This window comes from Hemiscyllium ocellatum, chromosome 2, assembly GCF_020745735.1.
Source record: "Hemiscyllium ocellatum isolate sHemOce1 chromosome 2, sHemOce1.pat.X.cur, whole genome shotgun sequence".
NCBI lineage: Eukaryota > Metazoa > Chordata > Chondrichthyes > Orectolobiformes > Hemiscylliidae > Hemiscyllium > Hemiscyllium ocellatum.
In genome coordinates this window covers 147,891,354-147,915,437 of record NC_083402.1, presented here as the reverse complement: position 1 = coordinate 147,915,437, position 24,084 = coordinate 147,891,354, and the positions used below count along the sequence as shown (strand labels likewise).

The 24,084-nt window shown below is 39.5% G+C and overlaps 1 protein-coding gene across 6 annotated transcripts in view; it reads right to left on the bottom strand.

Annotated features, from left to right (window-relative positions):
* rfx3 (regulatory factor X, 3 (influences HLA class II expression)) overlaps nt 1-24,084 on the bottom strand; it is a 264,347-nt gene that overhangs the window by 119,150 nt on the left and 121,113 nt on the right. For 5 of the 6 annotated variants that reach the window (XM_060846800.1, XM_060846824.1, XM_060846838.1 and 2 more), the window contains one exon: nt 5,748-6,006. In XM_060846800.1, the coding sequence (XP_060702783.1) occupies nt 5,748-6,006 (259 nt within the window). Of the gene's footprint in view, nt 1-5,747; nt 6,007-22,038; nt 22,116-24,084 lie in introns of all 6 variants that reach the window. The other variant, XM_060846833.1, reaches the window with a different exon arrangement.

Genomic DNA, 24,084 nt, shown 5'->3' with positions numbered 1-24,084 from the left:
TTTATTAATGGAAGTTAGCAAGCAATAAACTTTAAATGGATAGGGTAAGGACCATAAGAATGAAGTACGCCATTCAGCCCCTTGAGCCTGTTCTGCCATTCACTAAGATCATGCAGATCTGTGGCCTAATTCCACTTACACACCTTTGGTCTAGATCCCTTTATAGCTTTGATTTACAAAACTTACTCTCTGTTGGATTTAAAATTAACAACGGTTCCAGAAATCATTGCTGTGTGGACTGCATGGGTACTGAACATAGCCCACCCTTTGCAAATACATTAAGGATAGAAGGGTAATTAGGGAGAGAATGGAGCCCCTCAAAGATCAGCAAGGTAGCCTTTGCATGGAGCCTGCAGGAGATGGGGGAGATACTAAATAATTCTTTTGCATCAGTGTTGACTGTGGAGAAGGACATGGAAGATATAGAATTTAGGAAATAGATGGTGACATCTTGAAAAATGTCCATATTACAAAGGTGGTGGTGTTGGATGTCCTGAAACGCATAAAGGTGGATAAATCCCCAGGACCTGATCAGGTATACCTGAGAACTCTGTGGAAGGTAGGGAAGTGATTGCTGGGCCCCTTGCTGTGATATTTGTATCATCAGAATAATAACAGGTGAGGTGCCAGAAGACTGGAGGTTGACTAACGAGGTACCGTTATTTAAGAAAATTGGTAAGGACAAGCCAGGGAACTACAGACCAGTGACCCTGACGTCGGTGGTGGAATCCTAGGGAACACAATTTACATGTTTTTGGAAAGGCAAGGACTGATTAGGGATAGTCAGGATGGCTTTGTCTGTGGGAAATCTTGTCTCACGAACTTGAGTGCTTTCAAACAACTTGAGTGACTTGTTTTCAGAAAGTAACAAAGAGGATTGGTGAGGGCAGAGCAGTGGTCATAATCTATATGGACTTCAGTAAGGCATTTGACAAGGTTCACCATGGGAGGCTGATTAGCAAGGTTAGATCTCATGGAATACAGGGAGAACTAGCCATTTGGATACAGAACTGGCTCAAAAGTAAAAGACAGAGGGTGGTGGTGGTGGATAGTTGTTTTTCAGACTGGACCAGTGGTGTGCCACAAGGACCGGTGCTGGGTCCACTACTTTTCGTCATTTATATATATGATTTGGATATGAAATAGGAGGTATAGTTAGAAAGTTTGCAAATCACACCAAAATTGGAAGTGTAGTGGACAGCAAAGAAGGTTACCTCAGACTGCAACAGGAACTTGATCAGATGGGCCAATAGACTGAGGAATGAGAGATGCAGTTTAATTTAAATAAATGCGAGGTGCTGCATTGTGGAAAGCAAATCTTAGCAGGATTCGCACACTTAATAGTAAGGTCGTAGGGAACGTTGCTGAACAAAGAGGCCTTGGAGTGCAGGTTCATATTTCCTTGAAAGTGGAGTCGCAGGTAGATAGGACAGTGAAGAAGGCATTTGGTATGCTTTCCTTTATTGGTCAGAGTATTGAGTACAGGACTTGGGAGGTTATGTTGCGGCTGTACAGGACATTGGTTAGGCCATTGTAGAATATTGTGTGCAATTTTGGTCTCCTGCCTATCGGAAAGATGTTGTGACACTTGAAAGGGTTCAGAAAAGATTTACAAGGATGTTGCTAGGGTTGGAGGATTTGAGCTACAGGGAGAGGCTAAACAGGCTGAGGCTGTTTTCCCTGGAGCGTTGGAGGCTAAGGAGTGACCTTATAGAGGTTTACAAAATTATGAGGAGCATGGATAGGATAAATAGACAAAGTCCTTTTCCCGGGGTGGGGGTGGCGGGGGGGGGTTCAGAACTAGAAGGCATAGGTTTAGGGTGAGAGAAGAAAGATATAAAAGGGACCTAAGGGGAAGCTTTTTCACGCAGAGGGTGGTGCATGTGTGGAAGGAGCTGCCAGAGGAAATGGTGGAGGCTGGTACAATTACAGCATTTAAGAGGTATCTGGATGCGTATATGAATAGGAAGTGTTTAGAAGGACACAGACCAAGTGCTGGCAAATGGGACTAGATTAGGTTGGGATATCTGGTCGGCACGGACTAGTTGGACCAAACGGTCTGTTTCCAAGCTGTACATCTCAGTGCTCCATGCCTCTATGACTTTGAGTGTAGAAGTGCTTCTTCTTAACATCTCTCCTGAACACTGTAGCCCTAATTCTCAGACTCTGGCCCCTGGTTCTAGAATTGCCAACCAGTGAAAATAGTTTACCTTGATTTACTCTGTCTTTTCCTGTTTAGATCTTGAAGCCTTCAATTAGATCATGCCTTCTAAATTTCAAAGAAAAAAAAAGTCTAATTTTACATACTCTCCTCATAACCTAGTTCTGAAAGACCAGACATCATTATATTCCCTGTGAGATCAATATATCCTTCTAAAGGTGTGGTGTCCAGATCAGATCTCAATACTCCAAGTGCGGTCTAACGAGGGTTTTGTATAGCTGCAGCATAATTTCAGTGTTCTTATATTTCCATCTGCTAGATATAAAAGCCAGCATTCCATGAGCCTTGATTATTATCTGCATGGTATTTTACATAACTGAACTCCCAAAGTCTCTTTTGAGATCTGCAAAATTACACATTAACTGCTGAGCCAAAAAAAAACTAATCAAAAGATACAATACCAAATCTAATAGAATCAGTTTGATGTTGTTTAAAACTATTCAAGAATATATAGGAATACCTACAAATAAAACATTAAAGTTTTACGTTAAAGGTCCAAGTGAGTAAGATACCTTCTGCTAGCGGAAAAGAAATCTTTAGAGGAGTATTATCTGCAGGCTTCTATTATATCTGAAACTTTCAGTGAAAGGATCTTATTTTTATATTGTCTGTTCCCTCCAATTTGCTAATCCCACTTTTACGTGATCCTGTATAATCATTATTTCTCTATTATTTGGTGCTGATTCCATCATAAAGTTGTGAACTTTCATCTCAACAATTTGCTTGTGATATCTCATAACTCTGATATGAGGATTTCCTTTGTATTTCCCTTGTATTTTGTTAAAGGTTATCAATTAAAGCATTTTTCATTTCTCTATCTTGAGCTAACATTTCTAACTGTTTTTGACATGAGTATTTGATCCTGGAGTCCAAAGATATTAATTTGTTAAGGATCTTCAATTCTATCTCTTATGAGCTGGATGCTTGAGGTTAAGTTCTTTATTGCTCTTATAGTTAGCATCTTATTTTCACATCTTCATGTGATGGAGTCATATCTCTTTCCAGGTCACCTCCAGTGTGAGGAAATTATTGTTTATACCTTTTAGCTTTGTCTATACAGAGTACTAGTCTATTAATTAATAGTATATGTATTTTATCTCTATGCTCCCTTCCAGGTAAAGAGGAACCTCGATTATCCGAAGGACAGAGTTGGAGAATATTTCATTCAGTTAATCGAATTCCGGATAATCGAATGCTGGGTAACATAGTTTAGCTGAGTATCGGGACTTTGCGATCTTGCCGAATGATCCAATATTCGGATAATTGAGATTCCTCTGTATACCCTAATTTTGAAATGAATCTTTCTCGTTTTTCATGCTAGCTGACATGGAAACTTTAAATGGTTAATTCTATGTTCCACATAAATCCCTACCCTTTAATTTTTTCGACCATCAATGTGTGTCCTTTCTAATTAGTTACATTTATGTCTCAATCAAATAACACTTCTAAATAGATACTGCTGCACTGATATCCTCCATGTTAAGTGCCAATCCATGGACCTGAACTAGCATTCACACCATCTGAGTCCTCTTAAACCCGAGCTCAATAACCACTCATACATTATCCAGAATGGAAGCACTCAGGTACATGTGGAGATGAAAGAAAATAATTTTCTAATAAATCTAAGGTAACACTTCGTCTTACCCACTTGGTGAAAACCATTCCCATTCAAAGCTTTTAAATTTCAATTGTTGATCCCGTTTAAAAACAAACAAAACCTAGTTCAGACACCATAAAGATACCTAACGCTTTAATGGAGTCTTAAAATAGTTAATCTAATTACGTACTCAGAACTCTTGCTGAGATCATTATAGCTTTTGATTATCAGCTAAGCATTCACAACATAATGCCATGGCAAAAATCTTGGTAAGGTTCCAGAATTCCTAGCAACATTATAACTACTCCTTAAGCACTCTTGTGAAGCGGTGGAAGTGTCACTATCTCTAACTCAGAAGGCTTGGGTTCAAGTCATACCTGCTTCCAGAGGTGTTTGATAATACATCTGAATATTTTAATGAAAATATCTATAACTGCTTGTTCTCAGAGTTTACATTTGTTTGGTGATATTGTCCAGTGAAGTTACATTGATTGAAAATCTGGAAGGTATGGGATGTTATAATCTTCATCTCTTGAATAAATGCTGATTTTTAAAAGCAATCATCTGACAGCTTTTCTTTGACCATTTTTCCTTCATATCTAGTGAATTTTCATTTTCAGGACAATCAAATAATTGTTCCCACCATTTTCTCTCACTTAACCATTTCTATCATCACATCAAACATTCCATCTCTCCCACATTATATCTTTCCCCCCTCCTCACCTTATCTGTTATGAAATTTCGTCACATTTGTACATCCCTCCCATGTAATTCACATTCAGCTCTTGTCCCGATCACTCACATCATTGGCTGAGTGTGGGTAGAAAACAAGGACAGTGGATAGTAAGGGGAAAACCACAGTTACTAACAATGGTTGCAGCTGCAAGGCCAAATGCGCATCAGTCTTTTACACACCCTGATGTGCGTCTGACACTGCCTACATATAAACCTAACAATAGACCACTCTTTAAACAATAACCAAAGCAGTCTAGAGAGATACAAGCTGAGTGTTAATACACGCATATTAGATAGAATTTAATTTAGTTAATCACTGATAAGTCTGAATGTCATTCCAACAGGGAATAACTCCTGGAATTATGTAACAATTTTTTTCTGAATGTAACACTCCACAGATTTGAAAATATGTACAAAGGTAATTAAAATGTAGTAAGGGGTTAGAAACTGATGCACCTTGGGCTCATTTTCTGCATTGGTATTGGTCTTGTTGCATAATTTGTTCTGGTGTGTCTAGCAGATGACTGAATATGTTAGGTCCCTATAATAGAGAACTAGGAGGCCTATGGCCTAAATGTGCTAGTAATTAGCTGGGCAAGTGGCAAGCCCGTGCGCAGCTAGCAATCTTCACTGGAACCACTGGTCACCCATGAGACATAAATAATGTACTTCACTTTCTCATGGAAACATCTTGGGAAATCAGATGCAGCAATTGTCCTGAAGACTTTTTCAGGTCACTACTTAGCCTCCCTGCAACTCCCATGATTGTTTCTCTTTACTAATGAAATAAAATACTTAGACCATTCATTATATGGTGTAAGGATTGTTGCCTCCAAGCAAGCCATGCTATGGACGTAGACTCCATTATGAGTTAATTATGCTAAAATATGTGCCAATGAGCTACAGTGTTAAGCAATCATGGAAACTGCACTTCTAAAATTATTTTCGTAAAACAGAAACAGTGAAAAACAAAATCATAAATGAAGTGAGGAATTGAACAAAAGATTGGTTCTAGTCATTTCCAGCCAGAAAATTTTAATTACAAATTATAAATGTAACAGCACCTATTTTCAGTTAACTCAACCTCGATCCCTGGTTCAAAAATTTTTATATGAAAACAATACAATTAACAGAAAATGAATTAAAATTTGTAGCAAACCAAAGCATGATGCATTATTTTCTACAAGTACTTACAGTTGCTGGAGAAGCACGTGTCGTGTGGCTAACTGGGTGATTAGATCCATCCATTGAGCTGCCGATGAGATAGGCACCCCCTGAGCTGCTGATTATCTGACCGCCTGTAACGCCCATTGGAATACCGCCAGTGCCCACCATGTTGTGGGACGAGACCACCGTTGTCACCTGGGCAGAATTTCCTTGGGAGTCGAAATATGTTCCTCCCGCGTTCTGGCTATACATTTGGGCCTCTGAGTAAGGGTAGGTAGTTGAGCGTCTGAGGAGAAGCATCATACATAACATTTAATATTCTTACATTGTAGATGCTTCTATAGTATTTTCAACAGTAGAAAGTTAGATATATCAATGCTAACATTATTAAAAATGATAAAAACTACAAGCTGGTGTTTCAACATAACTTTCTCACTGAATGCATTGCTGGGATAAAGAGCAAAATCTTCTGGTCTCCAAACATCAGAGACCAGACAAGAGATCGAAAATGCATGTTAAGACATTTTGGAAGTTCTGATGTACAGATCTATGTAGGAATTGCCTAAGAACTTTCCATGTCCAATGGACAATCCTCCTAACTCTCAATAAGATTGAGGGACAGGTCCACAGTAACTGCCCCTATGGTTATTCAGGAAATTTAGACATTTTAAAATCTAGTTAAACATCTGGGTATTTTCACAACTGATGCTCCATTTCTGACCCACAAAAAGACTACCCTTACATCTGACTCAACTACACACCCTCAATACCACCACCAACACCTCACCTCAATCAAACTGATGACTCTACCATTCCCTAACATGACCTGTGGCCTGACTAATCCTACCAGCCTTACTACACCACATACCCTCAAGTGGACCAATCTCCATGTCCATCCAACTCCACACTCAATCCACCCACTTCACTCACTCATCCACTCACCCCTTCACTGACATTCAAAGACAAGTTCTTTAAACTTACCTGATAGCTGATAAATAAGAGGCACGTCCTGCCTTCCCTCAACTCTGCTCTAATGGATGTGCTCAAGAACACTGTGCCATGCCTTTCTATGAAAGTTGGGTTTAGAAGTTCCTAGATGAACGTGAATAGTGTCAATATGAAAGATTTTTTGACTGCAGTGACAATCTGCTCATCATTGCCATTGCTCAGATGGTGCAAAATGTATGCCATTTCGTAACATAACACTGTAGATAACATTGTGAGATTAAAATGTTTTTAAATGAGCCAGATTTTCTGATGAATGGAGCTCCATGGGAAGTGCCCAGGAAATTTCAGCTTCCAGTGGGCAACTTCCCTGTTCCCCAGGACCCTCTGAATTTCTCCGATCCTGGATTACAGTGTAAGCCTTTGGATAGTCTGATGATATGTATCTTCAGTGGTTACCAAGGACAAAGTAGAAAGATTAAAATTTGGCTCAACAATAATAACCAATCCCGAATAACACCTCTGGAATGCTTGACAACTGCCCTTACATGCCAACAATTCCAGACTACCTACTGGACCGATAAATCATCCCACAACCCAGGCAACAATCTCAAGACCTTATTTAACCACATCCTTATGACCAATCTCACTGGCTATGTCCCCAACTACATCTTAATCTGACAACCATCCAATGATCCACATCACCCCAAGCCCACGTTCACCTCCCAACCAACTTGACAACCCCTCCTGAGCATCCAACTGTATCTGACCCAAATACCTTCCCATCTGTGACTCTCACCTACACACCTCAATCACATACCTACCACTTTCTCTGACTCACTACCTCATTTAAGATGATTATTGCCACTGATCATAACATTTGGACATATGTTTTATGCTTTTAAACTGGAAAATAAAAGCAAATTCTTAAGAAAGCAAAATTTCTAAAATGTGAACTTAGCAAACTACTAAATAATTAAGAAATAATGAACTTTTATTTTGAAAACCTTGGCAATTATGGTGACGAACTGCAGTATATTTTTCCTTCGATACTTGACAATAAAATGATTAATCAAATTTTGCCAGAGGCAAAATATATGACATTCATTCATAAATCACTTTAATACTTACCATACAGTGTTTCTATGTGATTGTAAAACATTAACTTATACAGATATGAGCAGCAACTTTCTTCATGTTTTATCCCTTCCAATTATATATACACAGAACATGCCACTTGTCAACCAGATGTTCGATCAAGTGTAATATATAGAAGCACTATTGAAAAACACAACAGTCAAATGGGAATGTAATCTACTCAGTTGATTAATATTAAAATTCAATGCTGGCAAAACTCACAGCATGTGAGGAAAATCCAGAATGGTTTATTCACTGTTATATTAACTGGACATTTAAATACAAAACAATATTACTTGGCACACAATTTTTAAAATATGTATAGTTTGATCATTTGGCAAAGTTATTCTGAACACTGGAACATATGGTCATGACCACAGAAATATTTTTATCATACCTGCTCCTAGTTATTGCTTCCTTCCTTGTCAATCAGGAATTAAATAATCCAAATGTGAGGCATTACAATTGAATGATCAATTATCAGATTATGATTTAGTCATTAATAAGTTTAACAATTAAAAAAAACTGGTCAATACCAGTATTGATTAATGAATGGTGTTTTTTCAGGAATCGCTAGAATCAGGGAGAGTCCCAGACAACTGGAAAATTGTCAACATGATACCCCTGTTTAAAAAGGCAGTAAGACAAAAGGCAGAAAATTAGCCTAACCTCAGTTGTGGTTAAGATCTTGGAATCCATTGCGAAGGATGAGACTTCTGAATACTTGGAAGATTATGGTAAAGTAGGACAAAATTAGCATGGTTTCCTCAAAGGGAGGTCATGCTTGACAAATCTGCTAAATCCTTTGAGATGGTAATGAGCAGGTTACACCAAGGACAGCCAATGACTTTTATCTACCTGGACTTCAAGAAGGCCTTTGACATGTATAGAAGGACTACTAAGTAAGGGGCCATGGTGTTCAAGGCATGGTACTAGCATGGATAGAAGCTTGGCTGTCTGACAGAAAGTGAAGAATTGGCATAAAAGGATCCTTCTCAGGATGGCAGCTGTAAGTGATGTTCCCCAAGGCTCAGTGTTGGAACTACAACTTTTCACTTTATACATTAACAATCTAGATGAAGGAACTGAGGGCATTCTGGCTAAGCTTGCAGACAATACAAAGAGAGGTAGGGAGACAGGTAACAGTGAGGAGGCAGAGAGGCTGCAGAAGGATTTGGATAGGTCATGAGAGTGGGCAAAGAACCGACAGATGGAGTACAATGAGGGAAAGTGCGAGATCATGCACTTTAGTAGGAAGAATAGAGGCATGGACTATTTTCTAAATGGGGAGAAAATTCAGAAGTCTGAGGTGCAAAGACACTTGGGAGTTCTCATCCAGGATTCTCTCATGGTAAATTTACAGGTTGAGTCAGTAGTTAGGAAGGCAAATGCAATTATGGCATTTAATTTGAGAGGACTTGAATATAAAAGCAAGGATGTACTTCTGAGGCTCTAACAGGGTCAATCAGACCACATTTGGAGTACTGTCCACAGGTTTGGGACCCATATCGGGAAGGATGTACTAGCCCTGGAGTGTGTTCAGAGGTTCATGAGAATGGTCCCAGGAATGAAAAGCTTAATGTATGAGAAACGTTTGAGGACTCCAGGTCTACACTTGACATCAAGTTAGAAGAATGGGGGGGTGGGAGGATCTCATTGAAATATACAGAATAATGAATGGCCTGGATAGAGTAGTTGTTGGGTATATGTTTCCATTGATAGGAGAGACTAGGACCCGAGGGCACAGCCTTAGGAGGAAAGGGAAGATCTTTTAGAACAAAGATAAGGAGAAACCTCTTCAGCCAGAGAGTGGTGAATCTATGGAATTCACTGCCACAGAAGGCTATGGAGGCCAGGTCATTTGAGTACATTTAAGACTGAGATAGCTATGTTCTTCAGTATAAAGGGGATCAAGGGTTACAGGAAGAAAGCAGAATAGGGTTGAGATTTTTGTCACTTAAGCTTCTAGCAACTAAATAATATAGCTCATAATGACAGCAAAAGCAATAATTTGGGAGTAAATAAGCCATCTCAAGCACAAGGCTAACTCCATTTCTTTTAAACAACTGGGCATGGATTGCTATGGCAAGCTAAATCCAGGAGCTAAACTTTCAGTCCTACCTGTCAAATTTGCTAAACCACCACAGAACATTTATTTTTTGTCTCATGGACTTAAATTTTTAAAACTGTGGTGTTTTTTTCCCCTTTCCCTTTGTTTCAATTAATTTTCTATCTCTGCTGTCAGTGGTCAGAAGGTAGTGACTTGTCCGCTGACTAATAATAATCTGTTTAAATGTCAGGCGGAAGCTCAGTCTTATTCTTCGAATTAAACTTATTGCTCTTGGCTTACATCTCATGATGCGCTGAGTTAAACCTATTTGATAATTTGAACAGTTGTCCAAATGTTCGTTATCATCTCTTTCAGTGGTAACAACAGATTGAAATACTACTGTACTCTTATTTGTTAATCTTGATACTTGAACATTTCAATACATTTGTAAGACGGTGTTAAAGCTTTGCAATTGATGTACTTATCTGCTATATGGTTATTTAAATCAAGCCAATTTACACTGAACAAACAGGGAGAAAACTAGCCACCAGGATACATGAACGTCAACTAGCCACAAAAAGACATGATCCACTCTCACTAGTATCCTCACATACAGGTGAGGAAGGACACCACTTTGACTGGGACAACACATCCATCATAGGAAAAGCCGAACAGAGACATGTACGAGAACTCCTAGGAGCATGGCATTCCAACCAGAACTCTGTCAACAAACACATCGACTTGGACCCAATCTACCACCTTCTGAGAAAAAGAACAGGAAATGACATCACCAACCCAAGGAAATCTAAACACAAATAGAAAGCAGGACATTACCCAAGCGTTTCACCAGAGGCTCACTGATGTTACCTAGTATGGTGACGAAATATCTGAAAACAAACCTTCCAGCTCAGCGAGCAGACATCCAGAACCTCAACCTGAGCTACAGATCTTCTCAATATATCACTATACACCAATAGACACAAAAGAATTTGGGGGACACAGTTTAGCCTCCAACAGAATGTCTATCTCCACATTCATGAATTATCTCTTTTTGGCTTCAGTTGATTGTTCTGCCTGCTCACAGAATCCACTCCTTCAAAATTGCTGGAGACACAGGGAGATTTCCTTCACCCTTCCTGATTTTCTGTTGTGTGATGGCAGAATTAAGAATAGAGATAAATTTTAGCTGAAGCTATTATGAGACAAAATTTGAGAAGCATTTCTTCCTGTAAAAGGATAGTGGAATTCTGAAATTCACTTCAACAAAACGCATTCCCGTCCTTTGTTCATCGTGGGATGTAGAATTGTAAGCAAGGACAGCGTTTGTTGTTCATGCTTAATTGGTTTTGAACGGAGAGGTTTACTATGCAATTTCACAAGACAGTTTAAGAGTCAACCACACTGCTGTGGTTCTGGTAATGCCCTAAAGGACATGAGTGAACCACATGGGTTTTGCAATAATCAATGATATTTATCAAGGTCATAATTTCTGGAACTAGCCTTATATTTTAGATTTATTAAGTTAATATGAGTTCCACCAACTATTATAGGATCTTGAACCCCTATCCCTTGAGCCACTCAGTCATTAGTTCAGTAAGATTGCCACTACGTGACCATCTCATAGTTGGTTAATTGAAATCAAAAGATTTTTATAAGATAGATGAGAAAAAGGTGGATTAAAAATATACTACGAGTTCAAGTACAGTTCAGCCGTGATTCAAGTGAATGTAGGAACAAGCTCAAGGAACTAAAGTCCTACTTCTATGTGTATTATCACATCTTGTGTTAATCTATCATTGAATTCAAAAATACAAAGCACTTGGAGCATCTGATATTTGCAAACACCAGCTCAAACACTGGAATTACATGTAGAGTACAGTTACTTGCAAACCCAAAAATGATTCATCCATTACTACAGTCAGTTCTGCTATATATTCTATTTATTCCCATGCAATCCAAAGTTATTAGCTTCGTGGTTTTACTTTCCAATTTAGTCCCGAGCTGCTTGTACACCCTAAGTAGAAACTCTTTACTCGTCCTACCAATATCATTGGTACTACATGTGAGAACTGCCTCCTCCTCATCCCACTGCATGTTACTCTCCACAAATAAGCAGAAAGCCTATATCATGGCACCAGGAAGATACATAGCCTTGCGAACTCTCACTCTGGGCTGCAGAGAACTGCAGCAATCCCCTCATCCCCTACCACACTGTTCCAGACACTACATTCGTATTTACTCTCCCCACTTAAATGAATTCCTGCATTCTAGTGCCATGACCAGTTAACTAGTCCACCCTGCAGGTCCTATTTTCATTTATTCTACCTTCAAGAATCTAGAATTTACTGAAAACTAACAAGGGCCAAGTCTCTTTCAGTGCTACCTTCCAGATCCTATATCTGACTTTGCTTGTAGCTATCCACCCTCATTCCTGAGTGCAGGCAAACATCACAGTGTCAAACCCAAGGAATGTGACTGACTTCCAAGTAATGTGCTCCTACAAAATATATAGTAGTGTCTCAATTTCAGATTCCAGCTTGTCAAATCTGAACTGAAATTGCTCAAGCTGCAGACATTTATTGTACATGTGTTGATGAAAATCACACTAGTGCCCACTACATCCCACAGCTCTTATACATCATCTGACAAGCTATATATATTTTACTTAAAGAATTAAATTTAGAAGTATTACTCAATAATTATTAATTACATAAGATAATTTAATTAGCTAAGCTATAAATTTAATGCAATACTCACCCATCTTCTCACGTGATTAATGCTTCCAGTTTTTGTTCTGTTGATTGTTTAAAGATGAGTAAAACACAGATGTTTGGTACATCGATGGGCCTGCCAAACAGACTTGTCACTTGCGAGAAGCACTAAGAAGTCTGGCTCTAACATAATTGGTATCATGACAAACATGAAGCCCATTCTTTCCACTGCATACAATTTACTGTTGATCCAACTGTGACGCAGCAACCACTGGCCATTGCTCCAGCTTCCAATGCAACACAGGAAGAAGCCACTCAATTTCTGAGCGGAAGCTCATACTGTAAACAGGCTTGTCACCATCTAAGCTCAGACTGCATCTATTCTAGCTTCGAATTCCAGTGTTCAAAAAGGCATGCTCCTTCTCACACCAGTTCAGCAATCGCTGCTTGACCAGATTACTAATATTATTATTACTAATATTATTATTATTAGCCTGGGGGAGAGGCCGTGATACTATGAGGTAAGAAGCTGCTGACTTTTACATCTATCCATTCACCAAAGCCAATGCCCATGCTTGAGCTGTCAGCCAGCCTTAGGACATGAGAAATGGGGCAAGAGTAGGCCATTCAGCCCATCAAGCCCATCCCCACTATTAAACAACTTCATGGCTGACCTGCCACAGGCCTTAATTCCTTGTTTGTGTCCGTTTTTATAGCCGTTAACTTCCTGATGCTTGAAAGATCCACCTCCTTTTTAAACACTTTCACTGATCTAGTCTCCACAACCCTCTGGGATAGAGAATTTCAGAAATATGCTCCCCTTTTTGGAAGAAGAAATCTACTTGAATCTTGGTTTTAAATGAAACCACATCCCCTATCCCCCACCTGCGAAAACATCTTCAACATCTAACACAAGTCCCCGGGAATCCTAAATGATTCAATTAGATCACCCCTCATTCTTCTGAACTTTAATGAATCCAAGTTTAACATATTAGCTCCTCTCAATAGTCAACCATTTCATCCTAAAAATCATCCTTAATAGCAAATCTCTTTTGAACAGCCTCCATTCCAAACATATCCTTTTTAAATCGAGAACTATAATTGTACACGGCACTCCAGGTGCGGTCTCTCCAACTCCATTTAACAAGGCTTCCTGGATTTTAAACTCCAACCTTCAAATGTTGCCATTTATGTAGAAGTGATGCAATGCAAAGTTGGACCTTCTCAGTGGATGAATGCTCAAGACTATTTCATAAGGCCATCTTCTGTCCCCTCATTGAAAGTCAACAGCCTTCAACCAATCATGCTACAACACTTGCACAAGTACTCAATAAGCAGTAGCACTGGCAAAGTAACAAAGTAGACACTAAGGGAATGCACATGGCGATTAGTTGACTATTCAACTGTGTATGTTATATGATAAAGTTGGTTTGTTTAGTAATGGCCTGGAAGACACAGTGATGAGCAGAGCAAGAGAGATGGCAAGGTATGGGACAAATAGGGCATTACAGTTGTTTACATTGATAGTCAGATAAACTGATCATGAATAATCTGGCTGGAAAGGTCACATGTTGGTTGCTTCCTCTTCCTCCTCAGTTGATTACCGTACTCTAGATAGCCTCATTGTGTTAATGTTGTGCAGGATGCAACTGTCTCTGGCTTCACCAGCATGACAGTAGCACAAATTACCAAAACATTTCTAATAGCTCAGTACGTTAGCAAAATTAAATCAGCAACTAACCTAAGCATTAGTGGGTGGCACTGTGGCTCAGTGTTTAGCACTGCTGCCTCACAGCTCCAGGGACCTGGGTTCAATTCCAGCCTTGGGTGACTATTTATGTGGAGTTTATATGTTCTCCCTGTGTCTGAATGGGTTTCCTCTGGGTGTTCCAGTTTCCTCACAGTCCAAAGATGTGCAAGGCCAGGTAGATTGGTTATGCTAAAATGGTCCATGGTGTCTAGAGATGTACAGACGAGGTGGATTAGCCACGGTTAATGCAAAATTATGGAGATTGGGTGAGGGTCTGAGTGGGATGCTCTTTGGGGAGTCAGGGCAGAGTTGATAGACTTAATGGCCTTTTCCTGCACAGTAGGAATGCAGTGATGATAAATTCCTTTAAATTTTGCTATTGGGCATGTCCTTTCTGATACTGAATGCATGTGCAATGATGAATGCTTAGGAGAATATGTTGGCTGGACCATTGAGTCAAAAATGACACGAGAGTCAGATCAACACATTTGACTAACATCGCAATTTATATACTTCCATCACTATGACAATGACTGACTGTGTCAAAGAACTCACCAAAGTAGGGTCCAGCACAATGCTACAAGTGAGAGAGTCTGGACTGGTTCTATTTGGGCCAAAGGCACCTGGAGTACTAAAAATAAGGTGGCTTCAAAATTGAATTTTATAATCAATAACTCCCCACTTTCCCTCCTAATTCTAGCAAAAGTGTTATTTCAGCTTTGTGTGAATTTTTGTCTTCTAGGGTTCACATAAGGAAGCGCATCAGACATCTCTGGTGTGTCTAGGATTGCACAACAATTGTGAAATGTAAATGATTATTGAAACAGTCTTATTGTTTTCCATTTTCAATGGTTAGTTTCAATTAGGATTTGAACCATCATTTGTCTCAGCTTTTTAATAAATTTGTGTGAATGTTAAATTAGCCAATAATGATTAAAGTACAACATTATTCTTAAGCAAAAGAAGATTTTGGCTTTTGCATTGCATAAGCTGGCTCAGTACTTTTAACTTGTTTAATATGAATGAGTGAACATCATTCATTAATCATGATTTGGAGATGTAGTTTTCAAGGTAACAAAGGATGTTCAAGAGTCTGAGGTGTTTATAATAATTGAATAATCAAATAATTCAGTCTACAACCCTGAATCTTGAGTAACAGCCAGGAAACAGGTTTAGCTAGTGTAGAACTTGCCTTGATCAGTTGAAAGCACATTCAATAAAACTAACAAAACATCTGGTCTGCAGATAGTGAAACTGAATAGCTGCAGCCATACCTAAGCGAGAGATTGTTGCTCACTGCCCTTTAGAATGCACTCTCATTGCCTGACAGAGAAGTTTCAACCTTTTCGAAGCCAATTCACCTTTCTCGGACTTTGATCTGCACCGTCTACTGTCAGCCATTAGACACTGGAGCAGCTTTATCTTGATTTTATCTTGGATCGCTGATAAGGAACAGCAGAAGCAGCACCACTAGCATTAGTATCACCTCCAGCAGCAGCAGCACCAGCCTTCTCTTTAACCAGATGCCATTCGAGAGAGGGGGGGGATGGACACATCCAGTTGGAAGGAGGTGATACCCCATCACAGTCAACGGGCAAAAGATCAACTCTTTTAACTTGTCTGAGCACCAGTATCTAATGAAACTCAGGCTTCCATGATAGGTCATTGTTGACATCACAGTCTCTTACAGTAAGATGACTATCACAGCAGACCACGTAGACATGCACTGCCAATGGCTATCATTGTGGCTTCACTACATGGCGTCTTTTCTTCAGGTCATGGCAATCATAATGGTGTGCTTTCCAGAGTTATTTTTCAACCAAACAACCTTTGCGTCTCTGCACCTTCCAGCTCCTCTGCTTGGAATTAACCTTTGTTTCTGCAGCTCTCTTTGTATTTACCAGCCATAAAGCTTCTCAACATCCTTCCAGCTGGCACTTCCAGGTCAAGTGTGCCAGATTATAAGAACCAGTATTTGTTACCCAAGAAATTACAACTAATCCCATTAGAATTGATGCAAACTCTTAAAAGTCCTTGTCAACGATTCTTCAAAACAATTGAAGAGTCCTCTGGCCTTTTTAAATGTTTCTTGTGGGGTTGCTTCTGAGTCAAAAACTACCACATAGACAGGGTGTTTAAAAAGGCATTTGGCATGCTTGCCTTCATTGCTTTTTCAGTCCTTTGAGTATAGGAGTTGAGAAGTCATGTCAAGGTTATACAGAACATTGGTGAGGCATCTTCAGGAATACTGCGTCCAGTTTTGGTTGCCCACTTAGAGGAAGGATATTAAACTGGAGAGGGTTCAGAACAGATTTAATATGATGTTGCTGGATATGGAAAAGTTTTAGTTAAAAAGAAGGCTGGCTAGGCCAGGACTATTTTTATTGGAAAGTAGGAGGTTGAGCGGAGACCATATAGAAGTTTATAAAATAATGAGGAGCATATGTACAATTAATGGTAGTTGTCTTTTCCCTAGGATGGGAGATTTCAAGACTAGGGGGCACATTTTTATGGTGAAAGTTGAGAGATTTAAAAAAGACATGAGGCAATTTTTTTTTACACAGAGGGTAGTTTGCGTGTGAATGAACTTCCTGAGGAAGTGGTGGATGTGGGTACAATTACAACGTTTAAAAGACATTTGGATAAGTACATGAATAGAAAAGGTCTGGAGGGCTGTGGACTAGGAGCAGGCTGGTAGGACTAGTTTAATTTGGGATCATGCTCGGTGTGGACTGGTTGGATCGAAGGGTCTATGTCTGTGCTGAATGACTCTATGACTTCTGCAGACCTGATGAGAAATTCTGTACATGACCTTTTGTGTTGAGAAGGTCAACTATGATTAAATTATATTGATTTCTGTACCTTAGAAAGTGGCATTGTACCCTTTCAATTTGTATTTCTGTACACAATCTTTTAAAGACATGAGTCATGCTAGGCTACAGTTACACAACACCAGTTGTCCTCTGGTATCTCACCCAAAAGCCATTCTTTATACATGAACCTGAACAACACTGGCTGTCTTCTGTAAGACATCACATTAGACCTTTTTTAATTTTTAAAATTAGGCTAATTGCCTAACATTGCAACTTTGGTTTATTACCTTGCTCTCTAGCCAGGAGCATTGAAGTATACTGCACAACTCCAATATGAGGATTGATAGGTTGAGATGGATCAAGTACTGGAACCTAACCTTGATTCACTTTTAAGCTATTATTCACACAAATTGCATATTGTTTGGCTCCAGTCATCAACCCCCTCTTTTAGTCTTCAACACTTATGAGTGCAGGTGAGATTCCAATTATGATCCAATAGAAATAATATCCAAATAATATGCAGTTAACACCAATAAATACTAGATAATTGAACATCTCACGGGATTTTTGTCGGTTGTGGGCTCAGTACCACACCATAAAGTGCAGTTCACAGAAAGATTGAGGGACTTGAGGCTGTTTTCGTTAGAAAGTTGAGAGGTGACTTAATTGAGACATATAAGATAATCAGAGGGTTAGATAGGGTGGACAGGGAGAACCTTTTTCCTGGGATGGTGATGGCTAGCACAAGGATACAGCTTTAAATTAAGGAGTGATAGATATAGGACAGATATCAGAGGTAGGTTTTTTACTCAGAGTAGTAGGGATGTGGAATGCCCTGCCTGCAACAGTAGTAGACTCACCAACTTTAAGGGCATTTAAATGGTCAGTGAATTGACATATGGATGAAAATGGAATAGTATAGGTTAAATGGGCTTCAGATTGGTTTCACAGATCGGTGCAACACTGAGGGCTGAAGGGCCTGTACTGCGCTGTAATGTTTGTTGTAAACAGCAAATTATAGCATGGAAGATGATAATTCCATGCCATGCTTGTGTTGGCATCTTAAAATACCTTTTGTCCTACATCCTGCCTTTTGTCCAGTGGTTCTTCACCTCAAGTAACTACCCAATTCACTTTTTAAATTATTTGTGAAATTAACTTTCATCATCTTTTCTGCTAAAATGCTCCAAAACCTTAGTACTGTAGTTACATGCACTTTTTGATAAACAAAATCTGGAATGGGACTCAAACACACAATCTTCTGACTTAGAATCAAGGGTGCCACTAATCGAACCATGGTTGACACATGAGAAGTAAATCTGAGTGCAAACTAACTGTATCCCATCTTTCCATTCACCAGTACTCCTATATGGAGAAGCAGATCTTCATTTCCCAACGGAAGTGAAAATTGGGTCACAAAATGCTGTTCTTTAGGTTTTTTTTTGTTGCTAGAGAAACATTTTTCCTCTGCTTTCCCAAGCACCCAACCATTTCTTGTGGTATTTTTACAAGTTGGGAAAGCTTTGGTACAAACAGCACAAACACCTCTTTGAGGGTCATGGTAAGGTCCAAAGGAAAGTTGTGTTTTCTTGTGTGCATATTCTCATTTGGTGGTACGTATTTTGGAAGCCCTAAAAGTAAACAAACATTTCCTTGGAGAGTTTGTGACCACTGGGGAGAACCAGCTAAGGAGTTGGGAACAATTTGAAAGGCAAGCATCAAATGTTTAAATATCTTCAAATGATATGATGAGATACTGTATAGCAAAACTGATGGGCTCCGAATGCAATGAATAATTTTCTAAGGTAGATTGGCCTTTTCATTTGTAAGTTTTGAGCATTACAGTGCCTTTTTTCATTGAAGAAAGTACATTTAGCATTAAAAACGTAAAGAAAATTCCTGTCAGACTACACCGTGCTGTGAGGTAGATGAACTGACAATTTGGCAATTAAAAAAACACGTAAAAGTTGAAAAAATGCTCTCCCTTCTCTCTCCCTCGATTAGTAGACATTTTGCTTTGAAATCGAAATGTGAGACCTTTCTGATCTGATTAGGCAATAAGGATACAAAACATTGGTCTGGATATCTGTAATAATTGGCTGGATTTTAAAAGTGGTGGCATATTGATTCATGAATAATTGACAATTTATTTTAAATAAGGCATTTATTCAAAGCAAATTCTGTTCTTACAGCTTCTTAATGTAGTTTCTTGTTTATTTACAAATTCAAGAAGTAGTTGAAGGATTACAATTTTGTTTTGAAACATTGGATTTTTTTTATTTCTATTATCAATGAAGGCAAGTTGGATTTCAGAGTTTTATCAGATTGTTAGAGGTTTGGTTTTCCCCAAAAATGATTTGTAAATATATGCTATTTCATGATTCCTGAAGACTTACCGGGTGACTGGCCATGAATAAGCATAAAGGTGGCAGAGAAAATCTGAGGGAGGCCTGGACATATGTTGTACAGAGAGATTAATGGGGCCTTTAAACAGCATTGGCAGGGGGATTGCTGTGTTGAATTTGATGGGTTTTTGTAACTGGACCTAACACAGTACTGGCACTCTATCAAAACTTCAAACTATACAGTGAACTTGAGCCTTGTGTGAGAAAACACAAACACAAATCCTGGACAAGTCACAAATGGGTATCCACAAGCATTCATTTTAGAAGAGAGAAAGTGCGGAGCTCGGCTTTTTGTGAGCCTATAGAAAAATCTGGCATCTTATCCTCCCTTTGCCATTCACTATTACAACATCCTCTTGGCTATGATACAAAAGTGAAGGCCACCACTAAATTAACATTCCAGACCAAATTACTGAAGCGAATGCCATATTGCAAACAAATGGAAATTCATGATCAGTTTACAATTCCTTGGTACCTTTATTTGCACTAGACCCTCTACCTTGTGCTGTCCTAGTGGCTGCAGTATGGGTACTGGAGGAAAGATGGGGAGAGTTATCAAACCCTCTCACTCCAAAAGAGGGACACAGCAGATTCCTTTTCCTTGCCAAAACGAAGATCCTCTGTAAGCTAGTGGAGAACAGATTGTTGGACTGCTGTGACACTTTGGAAATATTTTGCACACTGTAATCCACAGCCATCATGCCAGCAGGATGTACACGACAGATACTCTTGTGACTTGGCCAATGTTGTCTATCTCATATGCTGCAGGCAAGGATGCCCTGAGGCATGGTACATTGGCGAGACCAAGCAGACACTACGACAACAGACGAATGAACAACGCACAACAATCACCAGAAAGGGATGTTCCCTCCCAGTCGGGGAACACTTCAGCGGTCAGGGTCATTCAGCCTCCGATCTTTGGGTGACCATCGTCCAAGGCGGACTTCGGGATATGCAACAACACAGAGTGGCTAAGCAGAAGCTGATAGCCAGGTTTGGTATCCATTAGGATAGCCTCAACTGGGACCTTGGGTTCATGTTAACTATAGTGACTCCAATACACTATACACTCTGTCTCACACACACATTCACGCAGACCCTCTCTCATACACACTCTCTCACAGACACATGTATATACTCCCCCACACTCTCACCCACACCCTCTCACAAGCTTACTCTGTCACACGCACTCTCACACTCTCATGCACTCTCTCTATCTCCCTGACATGTGCGCACACACACATACACATATATACACACACACACATATATATATATATATACACACACATATACACACACACATAAGCCTACAGGTGAATTTGCATTTGCAGAATTGTGTTTGCAGATACATTCTATTTTTGCTCAAAAAAGACACAACCTGCAGGCATCAATCCATATAAAATTTTATAAATTCCTACTTTGAAAAGAGAACCAGTCTGACTCTAGGTTGGGGTACAGACTCTAACCTCATATCTTTAATACACTGTCTGAGCTGAGATGTCACCTTTTTTTTAAACAAAACCTTAAGCCATCTCGAGAATGTGACTTAAGAGTACTTCTGGGATTTACATATTGATGAATTGAAATCTGTAACCCATTTGAAAGGATGAAAGACTTAATCTAGGTTTATTTAACATATCATTTTAATTGCATGACACTGTAATGCTTTGCTATACATTCCGTGTCTTAAGATACTACCCCACTAGTTACGTGATGAAGGAGCTGCGCTCTGAAAGCTAGTGCTTCCAAATAAATCTGTTGGACTATAACCTAGTGTGCGTGATTTTTAAGTTTGGCAGGAAGAAGGCATTACAGGACAGCAGTTGACTCATCCCTTCAATATTCAGATGGTTATTATTTGTTGCTTATGCTGCAATGGAAATTACATCATTTGCCATTACATGCTGCATCACGGTTGAGTCCACAAGTATATGAATGGAGTTGGCCATCACTTCCATGATTGGAAGGATACACTGAGTTCTGCACAAAACCCTGTGCCAAGTTGGCACTGTACTCATCCACGCTATTTGACATTTAATATAGGCCTTCTGGCAGGCCTCCCAATGCATCAAGTATTTTGTTATGCATATCCATCAATGTCATTCTGTAATAAAAAAGAGATGCTGCAAATACTCAGCACACCACATGGAGATTTGTGTGGTGAAGAGAAAACTTGAGTTAACATTTCAGATTGATAACCTTTCATCAGATCTACTTCTGTCTCAACAGATGTACAAGCTTCCATCATCACTCTCTTCATTGTGTTCCGCCACTGCCTTTCAGACTGCACTGCTGGGTACATGAGTGCAAGACGCCAGCCAGGAAGGGAACTTTAGAAATGCATGAGCCAATCAGCTCTGAATTCTAAATTCAAAGAGATTGTGTGATGCCTGGGAAGCAGAATGTGTGAAGCAAGATAACATATGAGGATGTGTTCTGATAAATACAAGATGAAAAGCTTCGACTTCTTGTCTCCTGTCAACAATTTTTAAGTTTGGTACTACCAAGCAATTATTTATCCTCCATGATTGTTTCCCCATCCACTTAGCTCCTGCTGCTTTGAGCTGTGTGCCACCTTGTCCTGCAAGAAAAATGGAATTGTGTCAGTGAGTGTGGTGCAACTGCTGGGTTATATGGCTACTATAGTTTAACAACTGGCAGTGTGTTCCCAAGCTGAGGGATGTGGATGTGAGTATTACAGCTTTACAATGCATGAGTGTGCAAAGCAGCTTCTGAATGTTAAACGTAAGTACTGAATAAAAGATATGGTGAGTGATGAGGGTGTGATAAATCAAGCAATGGCTTAGGTTAGTGGTCAGTTAAGACATTTCAACATGCATTCACTGACCGTAACTATTCATGGGAAATCAATGAACCTCTTGAATCATTGCATCCCAGTCCACACGGTGTCATTCCTGGCACTAACTTCTAATACCTATGGAATCAGAGTCTGGAGGGATTATAACCCCAATGCAGATTCAAGACAACTCTCTTCCTTTTCATCTCCTCTATCAGTACAGAAATGTACCATCTATAACCTTGGTGTCCATTCTATCCCATTTTGCGTCGTTATTTGTGGAGATATTTCCCAAGGCAAGGGTCGCTTCCTTCATTACTCCCAGCACCTGCTCCAAATAACATGCACATCTCCCCTTTTGGCAGTGCAGACTAGCTTTAAGTGCTGCAAAGTTATGCTTTTTGAACTCTTACTGATGCTTGGTAGTCAAATAACAGAACAGTTAGTGCTGGTTACATGCAAAAATCATTATAACGATTAGGCACCGTGAAGTTGGCATGCTGCATGCATTTCAGTTGATGGGAAGAGTTAATCATTGCTTTCCCAGCAACTATTTTCAGAGACACAACAGTTATGTCAAAGCTTATGAAACGCATTGGGATTTGCTTTAGTATTTTCTGCCATTCTTTGCATAGAACCTTTTTTGTTTGGCATATTAATTTTTCAATGTCCTGCAAACCTTTCTACAATCACCTGTTATTAACTGAGTTTTATTTTCAACATTTGTCATAAACCTCCTTTTCAGGTTTCATTTTAACTTCATTTCTTCTGTCATTCATAGCATGAAAAGCTTTGAATATTCTGCTACTTTGAAGAAATAAAGTTGGTGTAAGGCTATAAGAGGTAGCAGGAGGCCATTCAACACTATGAGTCATGTCTAATCCAATTAACCCTCAGCTCAAATTTCTTGCCTTTTCCTAGAACCCTTGATTCTCCGATTAGTTACAAATGTGCCTATGTTGGCCCTGAATGTACGTAACAACCCAACCTTCATAGTCCTCCACAGATTCACTACACCCAAAGAAGAAACTCCTCCTCAGCTAGGTCTTAAGTGTGTAACCCCTTATTCTGACATTATGCCCTCTTGGTCCTCGACTCTCCCACAAGGAAAAATAACCTTCCACATCTAACCTGTTCAAGTCCTGAAAGAATCTTGGATGTCTCAATAAGGTCACCTATCTTTCTTCTAAATATCAATGACTACAGGCCCAATCTATTCAACCTCTCCTCATCAAACAGTGTCTCGATACCCAGTATCAGCCAAATGAACCTTCTCCGGACTGCCTCCAATGCCAATTTATCTTTCCTGAGACAAAGGGCCCTAAAACAGTTAATAGCATTCCAGCTGATGAGTGCCTTGTATAGTTTTGGTAATATCTCCCTACATTTATCTTCATTCCCTTCACATTACATTCACTGCTCCCCTTTTATCTCCGAGGAGAAGGGCTTCCTGAAGAAGGGCTTATGCCCGAAACGTCGAATCTCCTGTTCCTTGGATGCTGCCTGACCTGCTGCGCTTTTCCAGCAACACATTTTCAGCTCCCCTTTTATCTCGCCTACTTGTTACCTCCTCAAAGAGTTGCGGTAATTTTGTCATGAATGATTTTCTCCACATGAAGTTGTGCTGACTCTGCTCAGTCGTATCATAAACATGCTGCTATTACATCCTTTATAATACACTAAAATTTTCCCAATGACAGACGTTAAACTAACCGGCCTTTCACCAGCTGTTTATTGTCTTCTTTCCTTTTAA